The sequence below is a fragment of the Protopterus annectens genome, chromosome 4.part0 (assembly GCF_019279795.1).
Source record: "Protopterus annectens isolate FY-2018-M chromosome 4.part0, PAN1.0, whole genome shotgun sequence".
In the NCBI taxonomy this organism is placed as follows: domain Eukaryota; kingdom Metazoa; phylum Chordata; order Ceratodontiformes; family Protopteridae; genus Protopterus; species Protopterus annectens.
In genome coordinates, this window is record NC_056733.1 from 666390046 (window position 1) to 666407772 (window position 17727).

The window sequence follows — 17727 nt, forward strand, 5'->3', positions numbered from 1 at the left end:
CTATATGCTATACTGAGATATGAAATATTGGTTAGGGGTGTGACGAGCATGCCCTGGCCCAGCAATCAAGGAGCCCCAATCCTCACCATTAACACCAGGGAGGTCATCTCATAGAAGAGGAAAGGATAACTAATACACACAGTAAAGAACAATTTCCCTTAAGTGAACACAGAGAACACAGTCAGCCTGGGGCTGGTTGCTCCCTTGCTCACCAGGTCCCCAATAAGACTTGTCACTGGCACAGCTACAGGGTCCAGGTCTCAGCCTAACTGGGCAAGCTAAAACCTCCAGTACCCTCTCTGTCCAACCAGTGCTTCGTGTCCCTGTGTAGTAGCTGACACAACACACACACACTTTGAGATAAGTATTTATACAACTTCACAGACACTCCTGGGAAAGGCTGACACTGATTCTCCTACTGTGCCCCTTTACCCAGACTATACGGTAGTAATTACTGCCACCACCCAGTTAATAATATCAACTACTAAAAGGCCCTTAAAAGGGTGTCCAATTATTATTGTGCAATATTAATATCCAATGGTAGTATGACTAACAGTCAAGACTTACTTTAGAGTGGCCTATTACAATAACCTCTATAAATATGCAATACACTCTAGAGCTTATCTCTACACAAAGCAGCCACAGGCAGAAGGTTTTAAAAATATTTAATAATAAATAATTAAAACACAAGACAAAACTACTACACCACAGAGATATCTAAGAGTTCAGAGATCACACAGAAACTTAAAATAATACAGTAGGACACGTCTGATTTCAAAGAAAAATACCTAATTAATCTTTGCTAGCTTTAACTATTCCTACAAAAAAATCACAGTGCTAAAACCTACATGTGAGCATAAGGCAGAGCACTGATGAGTTAGATGTCCAAAGTCAAAATGCTTCCAGGTCTCTTGTGAGAAATAGTATTTAAACATTACTAACACACGTCTCTAAGGCCCTCCCAAAATTACATAATTTTTAACACTTAGGTTTTCACAGTATTCATATTGCATCATCTTAACACCTGGTCTGAGTTCTCATGCCACAAACTGCATTATTTAGCAATCTAACACCTCCTCAGAAACCTACAACAATACAAGACATTTCACATGTATATGCTGGCAGAAACCAGAGCAATAAAGCACCTTCCACATCTAAATTCTGGTCATAAACTTTAGCCTTAAAACAATGGGCATGACACCTTCATCCAGCCACACTGGAGCCGAATTGTAAAACATTAAAGAGATTCACAAGATCTTTTCAACTTAAAAAGACACATTTGAAATACTTGGCTTGGTTTTCCTTACAGCATATGGCAATGTTGCAGCAATCTTGAAGTTCACATTTTACACTGTTTTCTTGCATTTAAAAAACACAAACCTGTATTTTATATTTATTTATGCAGTTGATAGAATTATGTATCAAATTCCATTTGACTAGGCTGGCAGCCTTCGCCTATCTCTTCCCACACGTCACAAGGGGGTTAGGATGGGAAGTTTTCCCAGGTTTTACTAGCTTTTTAATAATGAGCAAAAGGTTTTGAAGTTGGAGATCTGACAGTCTTGTACTGTATTATACTCTTTTTTTTTTCAGCCTAGATGAGCATACATTTTTACTAGGAATGCAGTACAAATATCTGCAAGTGCACATGTCAGGTGCTGGGGCAAGACTAGGCCAGAAAAAAAAAGAAAAATCATTTAAGGCTACCTAATGATGACTGTATGGTGACTGACTCTTGCTTAGATGAAAAATAAAGAGGTGGTCATACTGATGGTAAATGGTTGTTAAGCAAGTGGCATGGCAAAATAGTTTTAAAACATCTTTAGAGGAACATTGCTGCAACTAGAAAGAGCTCAGTACAGACTTTCGTACTGCAAGAGTGACTCTGTTTCTGTCTAACGGGCTATGTGTGGCTTAAGCAGCACTCTGTAAAGTATCAATGTTCAGTATCCATACTCTATGCTTACAATTCACCTCCTTGATGATTCTTACAATTCTACTCACCTTGATTATAGTTACGATACAACAGGTTATAGTTAGAACACTGAAGGTTATAGTTATGACACAACAGGTTACAGTTACATCACTACACGTTATAGTTGTGATAATACAGGTTATAGTTAGGGCACTATGGTATATAATTATGACTTTGCAGGTTACAGTTAAGACACTACAGATTACAGTTATGACACTGCAGGTTATAATTACGACGCTACAGGTTATAGTTATGACACTACAGGTTATAGTTATGTCACTAAAAGGCTACAGTTTTAATACTACAGGTTATAATTATGACACTGCAGGTTACAGTTACAACACTCCAAATTATAGCTATGATACTACAAGTTATACTTACAACACTCCAGGTTATATTTATGACATTAAAAGTTGTAGTTGCAATACTACAGTGTTCTGTGTACTCTAACGTATCAGATATTGTGTTACCCACATGCTTCTGTTCCTTGGCTTCCTTCATAATCCTACAAACACTCAAACACTTAGATTTTAAGTTATCATAACCAGTATGCACAACATCAAAATGACCTAAAATCTCAGCCTGTTATCAGGGGTATATTTAATTAGATTACCTGGCAACTCCTATATACTGCGGCGGTGGTGCTGCGGTAGCGTTGTTGCCTCACAGTTAGACGTTGCCTGTTAGATTCTCAGTTACAGCGTCTTCTGTGTGACAACATGCGTTCCTTCATTGAAGGTTGTGCGTTAGGCCCGGCAAGCCAGCACGTAAAACTCTACTGCCAATCATTAGCGGACCAGAGTTCCACTGTGGCGACCCCTGACCGGGAAAAGCCGAAAGACACAAACAAACAAACCTGGCAACTCCTATAAGTAGTTTTTGTTACCCTCACTGTTTAACATTTTACCCATACACATTCATACAGTTTCACTCAACAGCTGACTGTGGTTGTAAGAAGGTGAAAAACAATCACAAGTTCACTATTACGGCACACATGCGTTGTTCCTTTGGAAAACTTCACTATTACGGCACACATGCATTGTTCCTTTGGAAAACTTAAGTCCATGTTTAAGGAAATATGGACCCATGCTAAATTCTCTGTCCATCAATGAAGCATAGGACACTGTAACGTAAACTGATAAGTGATGTGACCAGCTTTAAAACTACCAGTTCCATAAAGAATTGTTTCCCCGCATTCTTAGTAAAGAGATAACCGTCACTTTCTTTCATGTGTTTACTGCACATATTTAGCCACTGGACCAAGCAACATGTTTATATCCTTCCAATACAAAGATGGAGTTGAGCTAACCCAAAGTTATACAAAGATGATATTCGGTGCTAGTCAGCAAAGACTGACAGTAAAAGTGCCAAAGCAACAGCAAATCGGACAAAACTGCTGAGCTAGGAAAAGTTACCTCAATCCTGTAAAAGAGAGGGTAGCATGAAAAGCAACAAAACCCTAAAAAGTATCTGCTAAATGTTAAGACAGATGAACTGAAGTCCCTATCAGGCTCTATCAGGAAACAAACAAACTTAACTAAGGCTTTTTCTTGTTTTATGTGAATAAAAATTATCCAAATTCACATTCCCCCTAACTACTTCAGTTAAGACCCTCCTAGTATTCCAAATGTTTTGCTGTTTTAAATTACAGAAAAGAATGACCACTAAAGGTAAAATTAAAGTTAGGGCTGGAGGAAAGGTAGAATGTTAAATGCCTGTAAAAGACACTAGACTGCCATACTGCCTCCTTCAGCTGTCAAATAAGTGTATTTTAACTGAGCAGTACACCATCTGAAACGCAATGTGTAAAATCTACAGCTCCCTATGTCATGAGTAGGAGTTAAATGTATTTTACTGACTGTGATACATGGGAACACAAGATCTGACTAGTCCTGAATGACTATCAACAACCCCCGGAAAACAATAGCACCTCTGTCAACCAATGTCTTTGTTTCTCGACATAGCTCATAGTATTTACTCTTCCTCCTGCTCCTCCTGCAATCCAACTGTTGTCCCTAATGACACAGTTCCTCATCTCTAACCCATGAAACACCTGAAATACAAACTACAGACCAGTGACTCCCACCTGTTATCAGACAGAGTAATTCTGTAGAACCTAAGGTGCTGGGAAATGTTATTATTCTTGCACATTAATTTAGTGTTCTCCTACAGGAGACAGCTAGGACTGACATCACAGCTCCTTGATATAAGTATGGAGAAACATCCTTGTAAAACACTATTTCACAAGTACAATATTTTTATTTTATTTATTTATTTAATTTACATTTGTTGACTGGGATAGTCCGACTGGATGCATGTCCATTTTCAGTGGAGGCCCGGGGAGAAAAGCTCCAAGGGTAAGCAGATACCGCATTACATATTACAAACAGACTATTTACAGAGATTACATAATTAGGCAAGAACAAGTTCCACAGGTTAGAGTTAATGCTGAGTGCAAGTCAGGATTAAATTAAATTACACAGTAAACTGGTTAACATATTTTTACACATTCTAGAGAGAGTTAGCCAGGCTTGATACATTGACATAGCCAGTTAAGTGACAAATGTTGTTGGATTCTAGTTTTAAATTGACCTAAGGTGGAAAGTAAGGTAATATCAGCTGGAAGAGAGTTCCAGGATCTACTTACAGAGTTTGCAAAGAGAGAATCACCGGCTGTGTTATTAATTTTGCTAGTCTGAATTAGTAGTTTGTTAGAGGATCGAAGCGGTCTAGGATTCTTACAGGGGGTGATAATATTTTTAAGTGCAGGAGTATTGTCTGGATTATAGAGGATTTTATAGGCCATAATCAGTTGGTTATACTGGATTAGGCTGGGTAGTTCAAGCCACCCAAGCTGATTTAGAGTGATGCAATGATGTGTCCTAAAAGGCAGCCCAGTAGCAAATTGAGAGTTTGTTAAGGACAGTCTTGTTTAAATTCGAGAGTAGAGGGGATGCATACAGAAGGGTTGAAAGAAGGTGAGAGTGAGCTATGGCAATTTTAGCTGGAGGGATTAGGAAGGCTTTTATTCTGTAAAGTGACCCTAGTTTTTTTATTGATGGTTTTGATAGTTTGGTTAACATGTACGTCAAATTTTAGATTATTGTCTATGATGACACCTAATAGTTTTGTAGAGTGGTCAGGGGAGATTATTGTGCCATCATTTGAATTTATGGTAAAAGTGAAAGCGGTAGACCTACGTGTTGGTGAAAATAACAGCATTTTAGTTTTTTTGGGATTTAGGATTAGATGACGTTCAGAAAGCCAGTTCTCTATTGTATTAAAGGTGGTCTGGGTAGCTGACCATAACTCTACTGGAGATGTGGCTGAGCAAATCAGAGTAGAGTCATCAGCATATTGGATACAGCTGACTTTTGGGATGACAGTATAAAGGTCATTAATGAAGATGGAGAACAGCAAGGGCCCTAGTATAGAGCCTTGTGGTACTCCAAGGGTGTTAGGTATAAGGTTAGGCAGTTTGTTCTGCCAGAGGACAGCCTGCTGTCAACCATTCAGGTAGGATTGAAACCATTGAAGGGCTCTAGAATCTAGACAGAATGTTTGCAGGGTGTGGATTAAAAGTTGGTGATCAACTATATTGAATGCCTTGGAAACATCCAAGAAGAGGGCTGAGAATATATAATTATTGTTGCGATTATGGTTTATGGTGTTGGTAAAGGCTAGGAGGGCTGAAGTAGTGCTGTGATGAGGACGGGTGTCTGCCATAAGGTGATTCTGGATTAGGTGGTGCATGAGTTGTCTATGAATACATTTTTCCATAATCTTTGCAAGTGGAGAGAGTATAGCTATTGACCTATAATTGGAGAATTCAGTAGAGCTGCCTCCTTTGTGAAGTGGGATTACATAGGATATTTTCCAGATGGTGGGAATTTTACCTTCTACTATGGTTCGGTTGATTAGTATTGAGACGGGGTAAGCAATAGCATCAGCTGATTTTTGTAGGTACTATCCTTACAAAACTCTTAGTTCCAAGACTACAAATGCCTGTCAAAGTTATTTAATGGAGCATCTAACTGTCAACCTCCATACTGTACTGCAAAAGCAAATGTAAAACAAACAAACAAAAAATGAAATCTGCAGAGATCATGTGCAAGGCTTAACTTTACTGAGTGAGTGTGTGTGCGTGTGTGTGTGTGTGTGGTGTGTGTGTGTGTGCGTGTGTGTGCGCGTATAAATGTGTATAAATATATATATATATATATATATATATATCTATATACACACACACACACACACACACACACACACACACACACACGCACGCACGCACGCATGCACACACACACACACACACACACACACACACACACGCACACACGCACACACGCACACACACACACACACACACACTCTCTCTCTCTGTGTACACATATATACATGGGTGCATCTGGTTGTAGAAACTACATCACTCAGATAAGCCAAAATTGTACAAGCATGTCCTTATTGCTTGTAACTAACTTTGCTACCTACTCAAGGGTATTCATTTATTTGTAACTTTAATGATATAAAGCCTTGCATCTTATGTTTGTTTACTGTGTATAATTATGTTGTTTTTTTTCCCAGTTGGACTTTCTTGATGAAGAAATGCAATAAATAAATAAATAATTGCCACTGTGGTTAATAAATCAGAATTCCAGCTCACCTACTATTATCACAAATCTGCTTGGCTACTAGACAGCTCTCTCCAGAGCTGCATGAGCAGTCATTTCATACATCACTCAGTAATTTTTGGGTTGACTAACACCCTTCAGGTGCTTGGGGTACTAGGACTATCCTCAAGTTTTATCAGTGTATCTCACTTAACAGACAATAGTTCTAGTCTTAATATCCATTTTAACACAAATTTCTTTTGTTAGTGTAAAAACGGTATGCAACAGGCACTCTTTAGGTGAAAACTCAAAATGCATACTGAAAGAAGTACTACTTAGCATATTATAAATCTTTAAAAAAAAGATGCTGAAGTCTCAAAAGGAACAGCACAGTCAAAGAAATTGTATCAGACTTGGATACAGTGGCATATGTGGTCCCCTGATAATTTAGCAAAACATGCCCCTCTGTATTAAGCATTAAGAACAACACATAATTCAGCCAGAGATTATGGTGTGAAAAGTAAACAAGAGTACACAGACAGCAAATGTTGCTGTCTTTTACAACACATAATTCAGCCAGAGATTATGATATAAAAAGTAAACTTGAGTATACAGACAACAAATGTTGCCATCTTTACAGGAATAACAAAAAAGATGTACTATACTCTGACACATGGACACTTCAGTCCCAATACCAAAATGGAGACTTCTCAGGAACAAATTTTCTTTAAATCTCTTTCTACTTATCTTGGGCTGGGAAGATCAATTAGCTCAGTTACTGTGAGCCATTATGACACTCTGATACCTGTTTTAAACTTCTGCTTCCAGTCTGAATGTTTCTACTCTCTTTTCTTTCAACATACAGACATACCAGGAGAACAACACAGATTAAATTAATTTACCAGACTCCTGTGCTATCTGTGCAGGTACAACAACACAAAGATATTTTCCAAAGACCCTCCAGCACTACAGTGAATTTAAGTGAACTGTTTGGGGGGGTCACACAATATAGTAAAGTGGGCTGCAAAGGATTAAGACCTTGATTTTATAGTTGCAGTTAAGTATGTCAGTCACTAGGTTGCCTTATTCCTGTAGTACATTATTACATGGTTTAAGATCTGAAATTGTGATCTGAAATTAACAAATGTCAATTGGCAATGCCATTTAAACATATTACTATATGTAATTTAACAATACATGCAGGCATGCTTTGCCTTGCCTGACTTACGAAATTAAATTAATGTATGTGACTTTAACAGATAACCAGATACTAGGACACCACAGATAATGCATACTGCTCAGAGTGTTATATTGCATAGTAAAACTGAAACTGAAATGTGTATGGGAAACTACAAATTTAAAAGGTCATTTTCTTATCTCCACAAACCTATTAAAATGGACTTCTGCCATTGCCTAAATCCAGCCTTTCAACCCCATGGTACTGCACAGTTTTTCTACATACTTTCAATGACTTCATCAGAAAAGGTTGCAGACTTTTTTAACCATTGTATTGCACATATTTTAACATAAAAAACTTAAGCATAAATAGCCCGGTATATGGCCTAAGGATATTCTGTACTGCAATCAGCATCATCTTCAACTTATCTTACAAAATAACAAATTTACCTCTTACCTCTGCTTGGAAGCTTTTAAGGACAGGAGCCACCATCTCCCTGATGTCCTACAATAAGAACATATTTATTTCAAAACTGTGTGCAGTTAATCTAAATCTCACAATCAGTAGCAAACAATGACATCAGCGTTCTTCATAATGCCAGATGTACAAATAGCTGCATTGCCAGAATAAAGATTCATGTTGTTGCCTCGTACCAAACAAAGCTTAAAAGCTGCTAAAAACAAAACAATATCATAGAAATGCTGTCAGAACAAATTCAGATGCATTTCAGAGTCATACAGGTCATATTAATAGTCACCTGATGGGTTGGCAATGCACATGACTAGAAAGAAATTCTATCCCATCTATTGCCTCCTTAACACACTCGGAGTTCTGTACCTACCTAGCATAAATAAAGATCAAAAGCCTCCTAATGATAACTAGTCAAGTAATGTGAAATTTGTTACACAGGGTTACATTCAAAGGACATACATTATAAGAAAAAAAGAGGCAGATGTATAAGGGTGCAGCATCTGCATAGGGGCTAGTATTAACAATCAAAAACAGTAAAATGGCTTTGGTCTCATTTACATCAGCTAATTCCACATATGTTTATATCTTACACAGTACCGTTTTATTAAAGAACAATGTATGTGGTGCTGCTGTATGGATATAAAGGGTCTAATCAACACAGAATTCTGGAATTTACTTCCACATTCCTTTCTGTTGATTTTTTTTTTTTGCCTTCAAAAGCCAGCCATGCATATGTTAGAGTTCTGAGTAAATCTCAGTACAGGGAGAAATATTTTTATAGTTCCTCCTCTTTCCATGGACAGACAGGCTTTTAACTCTGTAGCTGACACTCTTTTAAGAGTGAAACAGGAAACACACATGTCTTTGGTGCATAGGACTGTGGATTCCATTCCCACACCAGACTGATTGCTGGCACTGCAGTACGACATAAGGGGGATGCTGCAATCCTGAATGTGTTATTCTTTAGATGAGACATAAAAATGGAGGTCCCATCTGCTTGAGTTGCTGGTAGCTTAGGTGGATTTAAAGATTCCACAGCACCTATCACAAAAATGAGGGGTCCTTTACATATACACACACACATATATATATATATATATATATATATATATATATATATATAAACTATATAATAACTTTTATTTAGAACATATTTACATATTGACAAATGTATACATATATAGATATACAAATATATTTAAACATATTCATAATTTTTTGTACAATTATACTAAATTTTCATCCCTATTGGATCCCAACTCCTTTTCTATAACCATCTGATTTTACTTAATACTGTTGCTAAAATCCATTTACCATTAAACATAAATTCATAAGACATATTCTTTACTTCTATTTTTATAATATCCATACCTAAGCATATCCATGTTTGTTTTATTCACTTCTTTTATATCTTTGAAAAAATCCTCTTTAAATAGTTTCCCCATAACTTTTTACATTTCAAAAACACAACCTCAGTAGTTTCTTCTTTTTGACAATGTTAACATATTCTACCACTTTTCTTTTAATATGGTAATTTATCTATTACTAGTTTCCACAAAAAAACTTAACACTCTTCTCTCTGATTACGCCATTTGCTTTGTATTTATATAGATTTAATTTTTTTCTATAGTAATGTTTTATCATTACATTCGTATACTGCAGTTTTCTTTCTTTTTCTATATCATCAATTTTTACTTTTCATAAAAAATATTTTTTTTCTTGGTAACATTTTATTTAGTCATTTATACTCTCGTTTTCTCTTTTACTCTTTTTTTACCACGCCCTATAATTTATCATACTTATATTTATACAATTTTACTACTTATCTCCCATCTTTTTCATTTATTCACTTTAACGCTTTGTACAAGTTTAAAGAAGCAGCATATACTACTTGGTTAATTAACCCCAAACCTCCTTCTTCTTTATTTATACACAAAACTCCTGTTTTTAATGGGTTTAATCTAAAACCTCTTATAAATGAAAAAAAGTATACAATAATTCCTTTTCAAATACTGTTGGCAACATAAATACACTTGCTAAATATGCAATTTTTTCCATCAGTACTGAATTTATCAAATATACTTTTTTCTGAAGAATCACTTATATTTTCAACTGAAAAAAACAGGTTTGTTTTATATCTTATATGTTTTCCATTTAATTCTACTTACATCTTTATTTCGAATTTTATGCCTAACACAGAAATTTAATTCATTGTAAAATATATACCCTTATCATGACTGCATCACCTAAACATTTACTTTTCTCTTTATTTAAAACCATCCCTATCACCTTTAGACACTCATTTGTGCAAATTACTTCTTTTATCCAAATTTTGTTTTTTGTAATTATTATAATGCCATCTGCATATGTCAACAGAACTGGAATTCTTAACCCTTCATGTGTTATATACCCCCTCATCCTTCATTTTGTAATTTATTTCATGTACTATCACATTCATAACTAATGCACAGAGTATACAACTCATTGGCCACCCCTGTCTTATGCCACTCTTCATATGCACCTCTTTACTTATCCAGCCATTTACTAGTATATTTATTGTATTACTACTATTCTCAGGCATACATGATTTACTAACTTTCTCACTTGTATTATATTCTTTCATTATTCCCCATAACATTTCATATCCAATTGTATCCAATATCCTATTAAGGTCTCCTATTATGATTTTCACTTCTTATTTTTACTCATAATATCACCCACAATTTCTTTAACTATCATTAATCATTCTTGACAACTATTCCCTTTTGTACTATCTATACCATTTTTCCATAACATTTTCCATTTTAGTTTCAAATCTGTTTTGTATTAATTTCATAAAGATATTATAATCATTATTATTCTGTACTATCAGTCTCCAGGTTTTTTAATTGTCATCTATCTTCCTTCTTCCATATGAATTTAAGCACTGCAGTACATAATTCTTTATACATAAAACCATCATTTAACCATCCATTCAAAATCTTTACAGACAATTTTTGTTGCCAATTCCTTAAATTGTTATACATTTCATAACCTATTCCATCTGGTCCTGCAGCCGAATCTATCTTTCTTATATCATTTCCTTTCTTTTTACACTTGCCTCTTAAATCACAGTTAATTTTAAGTAGTTATTGAAAAGCATGAAATTTTAATTAAATCTGACTGACTAAAAGAAAGCAGGGTATATGTGAAAATACATATAAAGTCAATGCATTGACAGGAGGTTATGATGTAATATTTTAAAGCCAAACACTGAGGTAGAGTAAAAAAATGAAGATGCCGAACCTCATGTGGGCAGACTCTGGAATTACATTTGAAAACATAAAAAAAGTTTACAGAGTCCAAAAACGGAAGCCCTCACTACCACTGCACAGTGGGACTAAGCCCTGACTACAGGCTACACAACCTAAGTTTGATTAGCAGTTCAGTTTCTGAGGTTTGTAGTCTGGAAGGATCAGCAAGACCATCCAGGGAGGAGGGAGCATGCTTGGATGTGACTCGCAGTCAATTCCTGGCAGAGGCTAGAGACATACAGGGCTGTTGCCCATTAAGGAGAACAGGTGGGGGGTACTGGCTGATTTACCTTTGACATGGGAGAATATAGCAGCAACTCCACATTGCATGTCCACCATGGATATAACAGGTGCACCCCTGCAGTACTATGATACAATAACAGAACCCCTGATCTCATCATTAACCCAGATACGGATTGGGTATACACTGGAGAGGTTAAGGAAGATTCAGCAGACCCAGGAATGAGTTGATGATCTGGCATTCCCCTGACCTTTAATGATCACTGCCCCATCACATTTTTTTTATAAAAACATCTTTACTGAATTATCACTTATAATCCTACATTTATATAAATGAAAACAAACCATATTGACACCTTTTCAGTTGCAAACATTATACATTACAAATGATCTTCTATAAAGTCATTGCCAATTGAACATTACACAGAAGATTCAATTCCTGCCTTCCTTTAAACCTTATTCATCCTCCAATCCATTATCCTGCATATAGTGTTCCCACAATTCCCATTTTTTCCTATGTAATATGCTCCTACCCTTTTTCTAATATCTCAGTTACTATATTCACTAATTCTAATATAGCTGGTTTAGATTTTGATTTCCATTTTACAGTAATTGCTTTTTTGGCAGCTACCAGAATTAAACTCAGCAAGCCCTTACTGAGTCTAGGCAATTCACAGCCTGTATCATAGCTCAAAAAATAATTTCCTTAGTCACACCAATTTGCTCAACCAGTATTTCTGGCAGAGTAGTCTGCACTGAATTTTTAAAGTCTGCCAACTCATTGCACTCCCAAACAAAATATTCTCAATTACCTCTTTTCTTCCCCATCACACCTCCAACATCTGCAATCTAACTGAGGAAAAATTATTTGGGGTCAGCTTGCAGTATAAAAATACCTAAGCAAACACTTCCAAACAAAAATCCTAAATCTTCTAGACTTTGTTTGCATATTTGGGAGCCATACATACATCCTCCCATTGATTTTTTTTGTGAATTGCTTATCCAGTCTTTTTTCTCAATCCTTTCTTACTTCCTCCAATTGATTCCTACAGTTATCATGCAATATTCTATATACCCTGCTAATTAACCCTGTTTTAACAGCAGCTCCTGTTCCAGATGCAACTAAAAACTCCAACAGTGCTGGTCTTTATTATTTATTAATTTATTTATTTATTTATTTATTTATTTATGTATTGATTGATTGATTTATTGACATTTGATTACTATAAAAAGTCTGACTGAGTATAAGCCATTTTCAGTAGAGGGCCAGGGAGAAAAGATCCAAATTATTACAAAACATTTTAAGAACAATAACTTTACAATCTTCAAAAATAAAACAAATACATCTGCAGTTTACATAATTATAACACATTAGACATAATATAAAAACATTGGTTAAGAACTAATACAAGTTATATGACAATCATTTAATATTTAGAGACATTTTAGCAGTTTGTAGAAAAATTAAAGGTAAGTTAGTCTAATGCAAACAGTAATTGCAACATGAAGTGAGGGAAAACATGCTTATAGTTTACTTTGAGAAAAAGTCAGGGAACAGAATTTGATAGAAGTAAGGAAGTAAAGAAGTGAAGAATGGAGAGTAAAAAGGTATAAGGAATGAAAAGGTACTTGGTCACATTGGGGATATAGTTTATACTAGTTTTGAGAAAGAACAAATCCAGATTTTAGCTAAAAAAATCTTTCAGTGGTTTTGAAAGATGGGAGGGTTGGTACTGACCCGGTGAGCATAGATAAGGAGTTCCAGGCCTTAGAAACCTTGTATGAGTACAGACAATGCCCAGCAGATTTGATACATTTGTAGACAGACAGACAGGAGATTTTCATCACTGGATCACAATGACTACCCGGAAACATAGTTGCGTAGAATGTTTTTCAGTGCTGGACAGGCAGATGAATACTGGATAATTTTACAGATGGTAAGAAGCTGTGTATATGGTAGTTGATGATGCAGTTCTAAATGATTTAGGCTTTTTAGTGCTATACAGTGGTGGGTCCTAAAAGTGGTATTTGCTGGAAATTTAGAAACTTTGTTATAGCATTGTTCAAGTTTTAATTTTTGTGAAGCCTGGGGATTAGTAGGGATGGGAGTGCCATAAAAAAGAGAGAGGAGGAGATAAGTACTGACAAGTATAATTTTAGTTGTGTCGGTAAGAATTGTTTGGCTCTGTAAAGCTTAATTTTTTTTGTGCAGTTTTGTATATGGAGGCCGAATGTAAGATTATCATCCACTATCACCCCTAATAATTTGATATGAGAGGTGACTTCAGTGGTTGTATTATCAAGAGAGGTGACTTTAAATTGTGTTTTTCATGAGAGAGGGATTTGGGGGAAAAATTAGTAGTTATGGCTTTTTTGGGTTGAACATGAGCTGTGAGTTATGAAGCCACATTTCAGTGGCTGTTAAAGCTTCCTGAGTAATTATTTGGAGGTATACCATGTTGTCATATGTGCAAATGGTAGTAGAATCATCTACATATTGTATTAGGGTGGCCTGATATGTGGATGTAGAGACGGTGTTGGTGAAAATGTTAAAGAGGAGAGGACCAGCAATAGAGCCTCGTGGTACACCAGTGGTGACTGGGAGGTAAGGAGAGAGGGTGGAGTGTCAATTTACTGACTGATACCTATTGGAAAGGTAGCTTTTGAACCACAGAAGGATGGGTGAGACAGACCTAGTGAGGATGTTTGAAGTAGAAGCTTGCTGTGACAAACTGTGTCTATTAGACAAGTTGAAAAATAAGGAAGAGACTAGTTTGCTGTTATCTCTAGCTTTACTGACAGTATCTATATAGGTTAGAAGGGCAGTGCTAGTACTATGGGAAGAATGGAAGCCATGTGTAGGGGATGGGAATTCTTCCTACAGGAGATAGTCTGGCAATTGCTTTTGAATACATTTTTCAAGTATTTTGGTGAGGGGAGATAAGATTGCTATAGGCCTAAAGTTATGTCTGTTGAATTTCCTCCTTTGTGCAGAGGGATAGTGTGTGACTTTTTCCAGAGAATGAGAATGTGGGATTCCTAAACTGACCTATTTATAAGGATTGAAACAGGATAGGCAATGCTATGGGCTGCTACTTTTACGTGCTCAATTCGAAGGTCATCAGCTGAAGAAGAGCACGGTTTAAGTTTGTTTAAGAGTAGTTTTGTATAGGATGTGGGCACAGGTTTGAAGGTGAAAGTGGGTGTGGGGATATGTGGCTGTTGGGCAGGGCTGGGATTAGATATTGAAGAATCCTTGGTTAGAAACGCTATACTATCTACAAAATAAGAGATGAATTCTATTGCAGTTTCGAGTGGTGAGTTACTGGGAGAGGAGTTTGGGTTGAATTTTTGGTCAGGATGTAAGATTTCTTTAATGAAAGTCCAAAATCTTTTAGGGTTATGTTTAGTATTATTCTAAAAGTTATTATAGTATATTTTGTGCCTTCATTTATTTCCTTTTTAGCATGATTGTGAAGTATTCTGAAGTTTTCAAGGCAGTGAGGTGGTTTACATTTTTGCCATTCTTTCTGTACGTTTTCTCTATCTTGCATTAGCATTCTACTCTTTTTGAACAGACAAATTCCATTACTTGCTTTCATTCTCTTCCTTCTAGAAGGTGCAAGGCTATTTAGGATATTTAGAATTCATTTACACCATCGTCTAACGGGAGGATTTTTAGGAAGTTCCAGTTAATTGATGATAGTGTAGTAATAGACATTTCTGGGTTAAACTTGGGAAGGCTGTTTAACTAGATGTGTGGTTGTATAGATGGGGAGATGATCACTGAGAGAGTCTGACATTGTACTTGTGGTGCAGTATTTACTAGGGTCTGATACTAGGATCCAGTCTAACAGAGAATTGGAAGTCTTTCTCTAATGTGTGGAGATATTAATTAGTTGTGTGAAACTAGGTAAGTCCATGACAGAAGTAGGGAAGTTAGAGTTTATGCCCAACCAATTGATTCACCTCACTTAGTAAGATTATTTCTTGTGAAAATATTATGGATATCCAATGTAGGATATCTTTTAGTATAGCTGTATTGTTACCAGGAGGGATGTAAAGGACAGTAATACATATTTGTTTATAATTATTTATTTTGAGGAAAGCAATAAGAAGCTCTTCTGAACTGAATTTTGGTGTTGGTTTGCTGTAAGGGGAAATGTGGTAGGTGTTAGGAAATATTGACGGAATACCGCCACCTTTCCTCTTTATACAGTTATTACAGCTGTTACTACAGCCAGGAGGTATAACGTCACAGTCATTTATGCTGGGCTTAAGCCAAGTTTCAGTTGCAGCGAGAACATCATACTTATGTTCAGTAATCCAGGCATACAGTTCAGCAGTTTTATTTTATGCTTCAAACATTTATTACAGCAAAAATTAAATCAACATGGTTGGAGAGTGGCTGTTGTTGGGTTACAGATTACTGTGCGGGAAAATTCTCTTTGTGTTCATTGTGATAGATGGAGCCAGGATTAGGGTAGAGATCTCTTTCAGGAAGGACTTTAGTATATTGCAGAATTATGTATACTTGTTTTGTGGAGAGGATTCTTGCACTTAATTTTGTTTTGGTTTGCGTTCAAGTGCAGTTAATCAGTCTGTATATTTGGAATAATGGTGAAGGGCAGTATTAAATAGGTTAGATGCAATTTGCAGAGAGTGTAAAGAAGAAGAAATATGGATATGTGCTCGGGACAGAGTTGGAGAGATGTTGAGAGATATTATTTAGTCACGGTAGGATGAAAGATGGCAAAGTAGGATGAGAAGACCAGAGGATAAGCTGAATAGTAGCATAATTAAGTACAGGAATCTGTATTTTACAGATGTCAGGTAGTGGGGAAGTAGCAATGAAGAAGGAAACAAGAAGATGCACGGCAGAAGGAAAACCTGTGATGGTGGACTCTGAAAGCTGGTAAAGGACTGGTAAAGAGAGAAGCACTTTCTATAAAATAAGAGCGTTAGGTTATCCTGGTATCTTCTCTGGAATGTAAGGAGTACACGGGTATGAATGGCTAGAGGATAATGATTGAGTCAAAACAAGATCTCCCAATTCCTTTCTCTTTGCCTATTTCCTTCAAACCTTGATAGGGAATGCAGTGTCTAGACTGCAGTCCAAAGGCATTCTTGGCCTCTTCCCATTCTATTACCTTTCTTTCTTTATTTGTTCCCAATACTGTGGCTTTTTTGCCACTTTTCTTCAGTAAATTCCACCCCTTCTTGCCTATTCTCTGTACCCCTGATTGCAGTCATCCCTATTGGCAGAATTTCCTTTCTCTAGTCCTGTGTTGGCTTAGTTCTAAGAATACTTTCTGCTGGTTTATGAATATAATACTCTGTGTGACTAATGTTATTCTCCTTAAGGAGCTGCGCCCAGAACCCCAGTCTCTCCTTGTTTCTTGAGCTTCCCCCCATTTCATCATCATCCCTTTCCACTTTTAATTATAGCTTTCAGCTTACATTATGTATATGAGCATTAACTGAGTAGCTCTGATATATATCCCTTCAAATCCGGTAATCCCAAACCACATCGTTCTAGTGAAATGATCAACTTATCCCGCTTGAATCTTGCCCTCTTCCCCTCCCAGAGAAAAATCCTTCTACACTTTATTGCTATCCACAATTTCTACTCTGGTTGACAAAATATGCCTGACCTGTGCGTAAAACCAAAGGGAAGGGACTAAAACATTTCATTGCTTGTATCTTGATATCCATAGGCATAAAACACAGCTTCTAGATTCCCTGTTTTTCTCTTATCATTTGTTTAGTCTCTTCCCACATATCCTTAGCTGCCGTAATATAATCATTTTTCACCCATACTCCGAAGTACTTTTTTTAATCAAGTTCCAATATATATGGCCATTGCTGAACCAATTTCTGTGTGGGTACATAGTTTATAGCTATTGCCTTTGTTTTACCTTCATTAATTTTGTGTCCTGAAAAAAACTGAAACTGTCTCAG

At 36.4% G+C, this 17727-nt stretch overlaps 1 protein-coding gene across 4 annotated transcripts in view; it reads right to left on the minus strand.

The window, feature by feature from the left end:
• Window positions 1-17727, minus strand: part of CUX2 (cut like homeobox 2) — a 2130834-nt gene that overhangs the window by 1131997 nt on the left and 981110 nt on the right. For all 4 annotated transcript variants that reach the window (XM_044068629.1, XM_044068630.1, XM_044068628.1 and 1 more), the window contains exon 3: window positions 8219-8266. In XM_044068629.1, the coding sequence (XP_043924564.1) occupies window positions 8219-8266 (48 nt within the window). The remainder of the gene's footprint in view (window positions 1-8218; window positions 8267-17727) is intronic.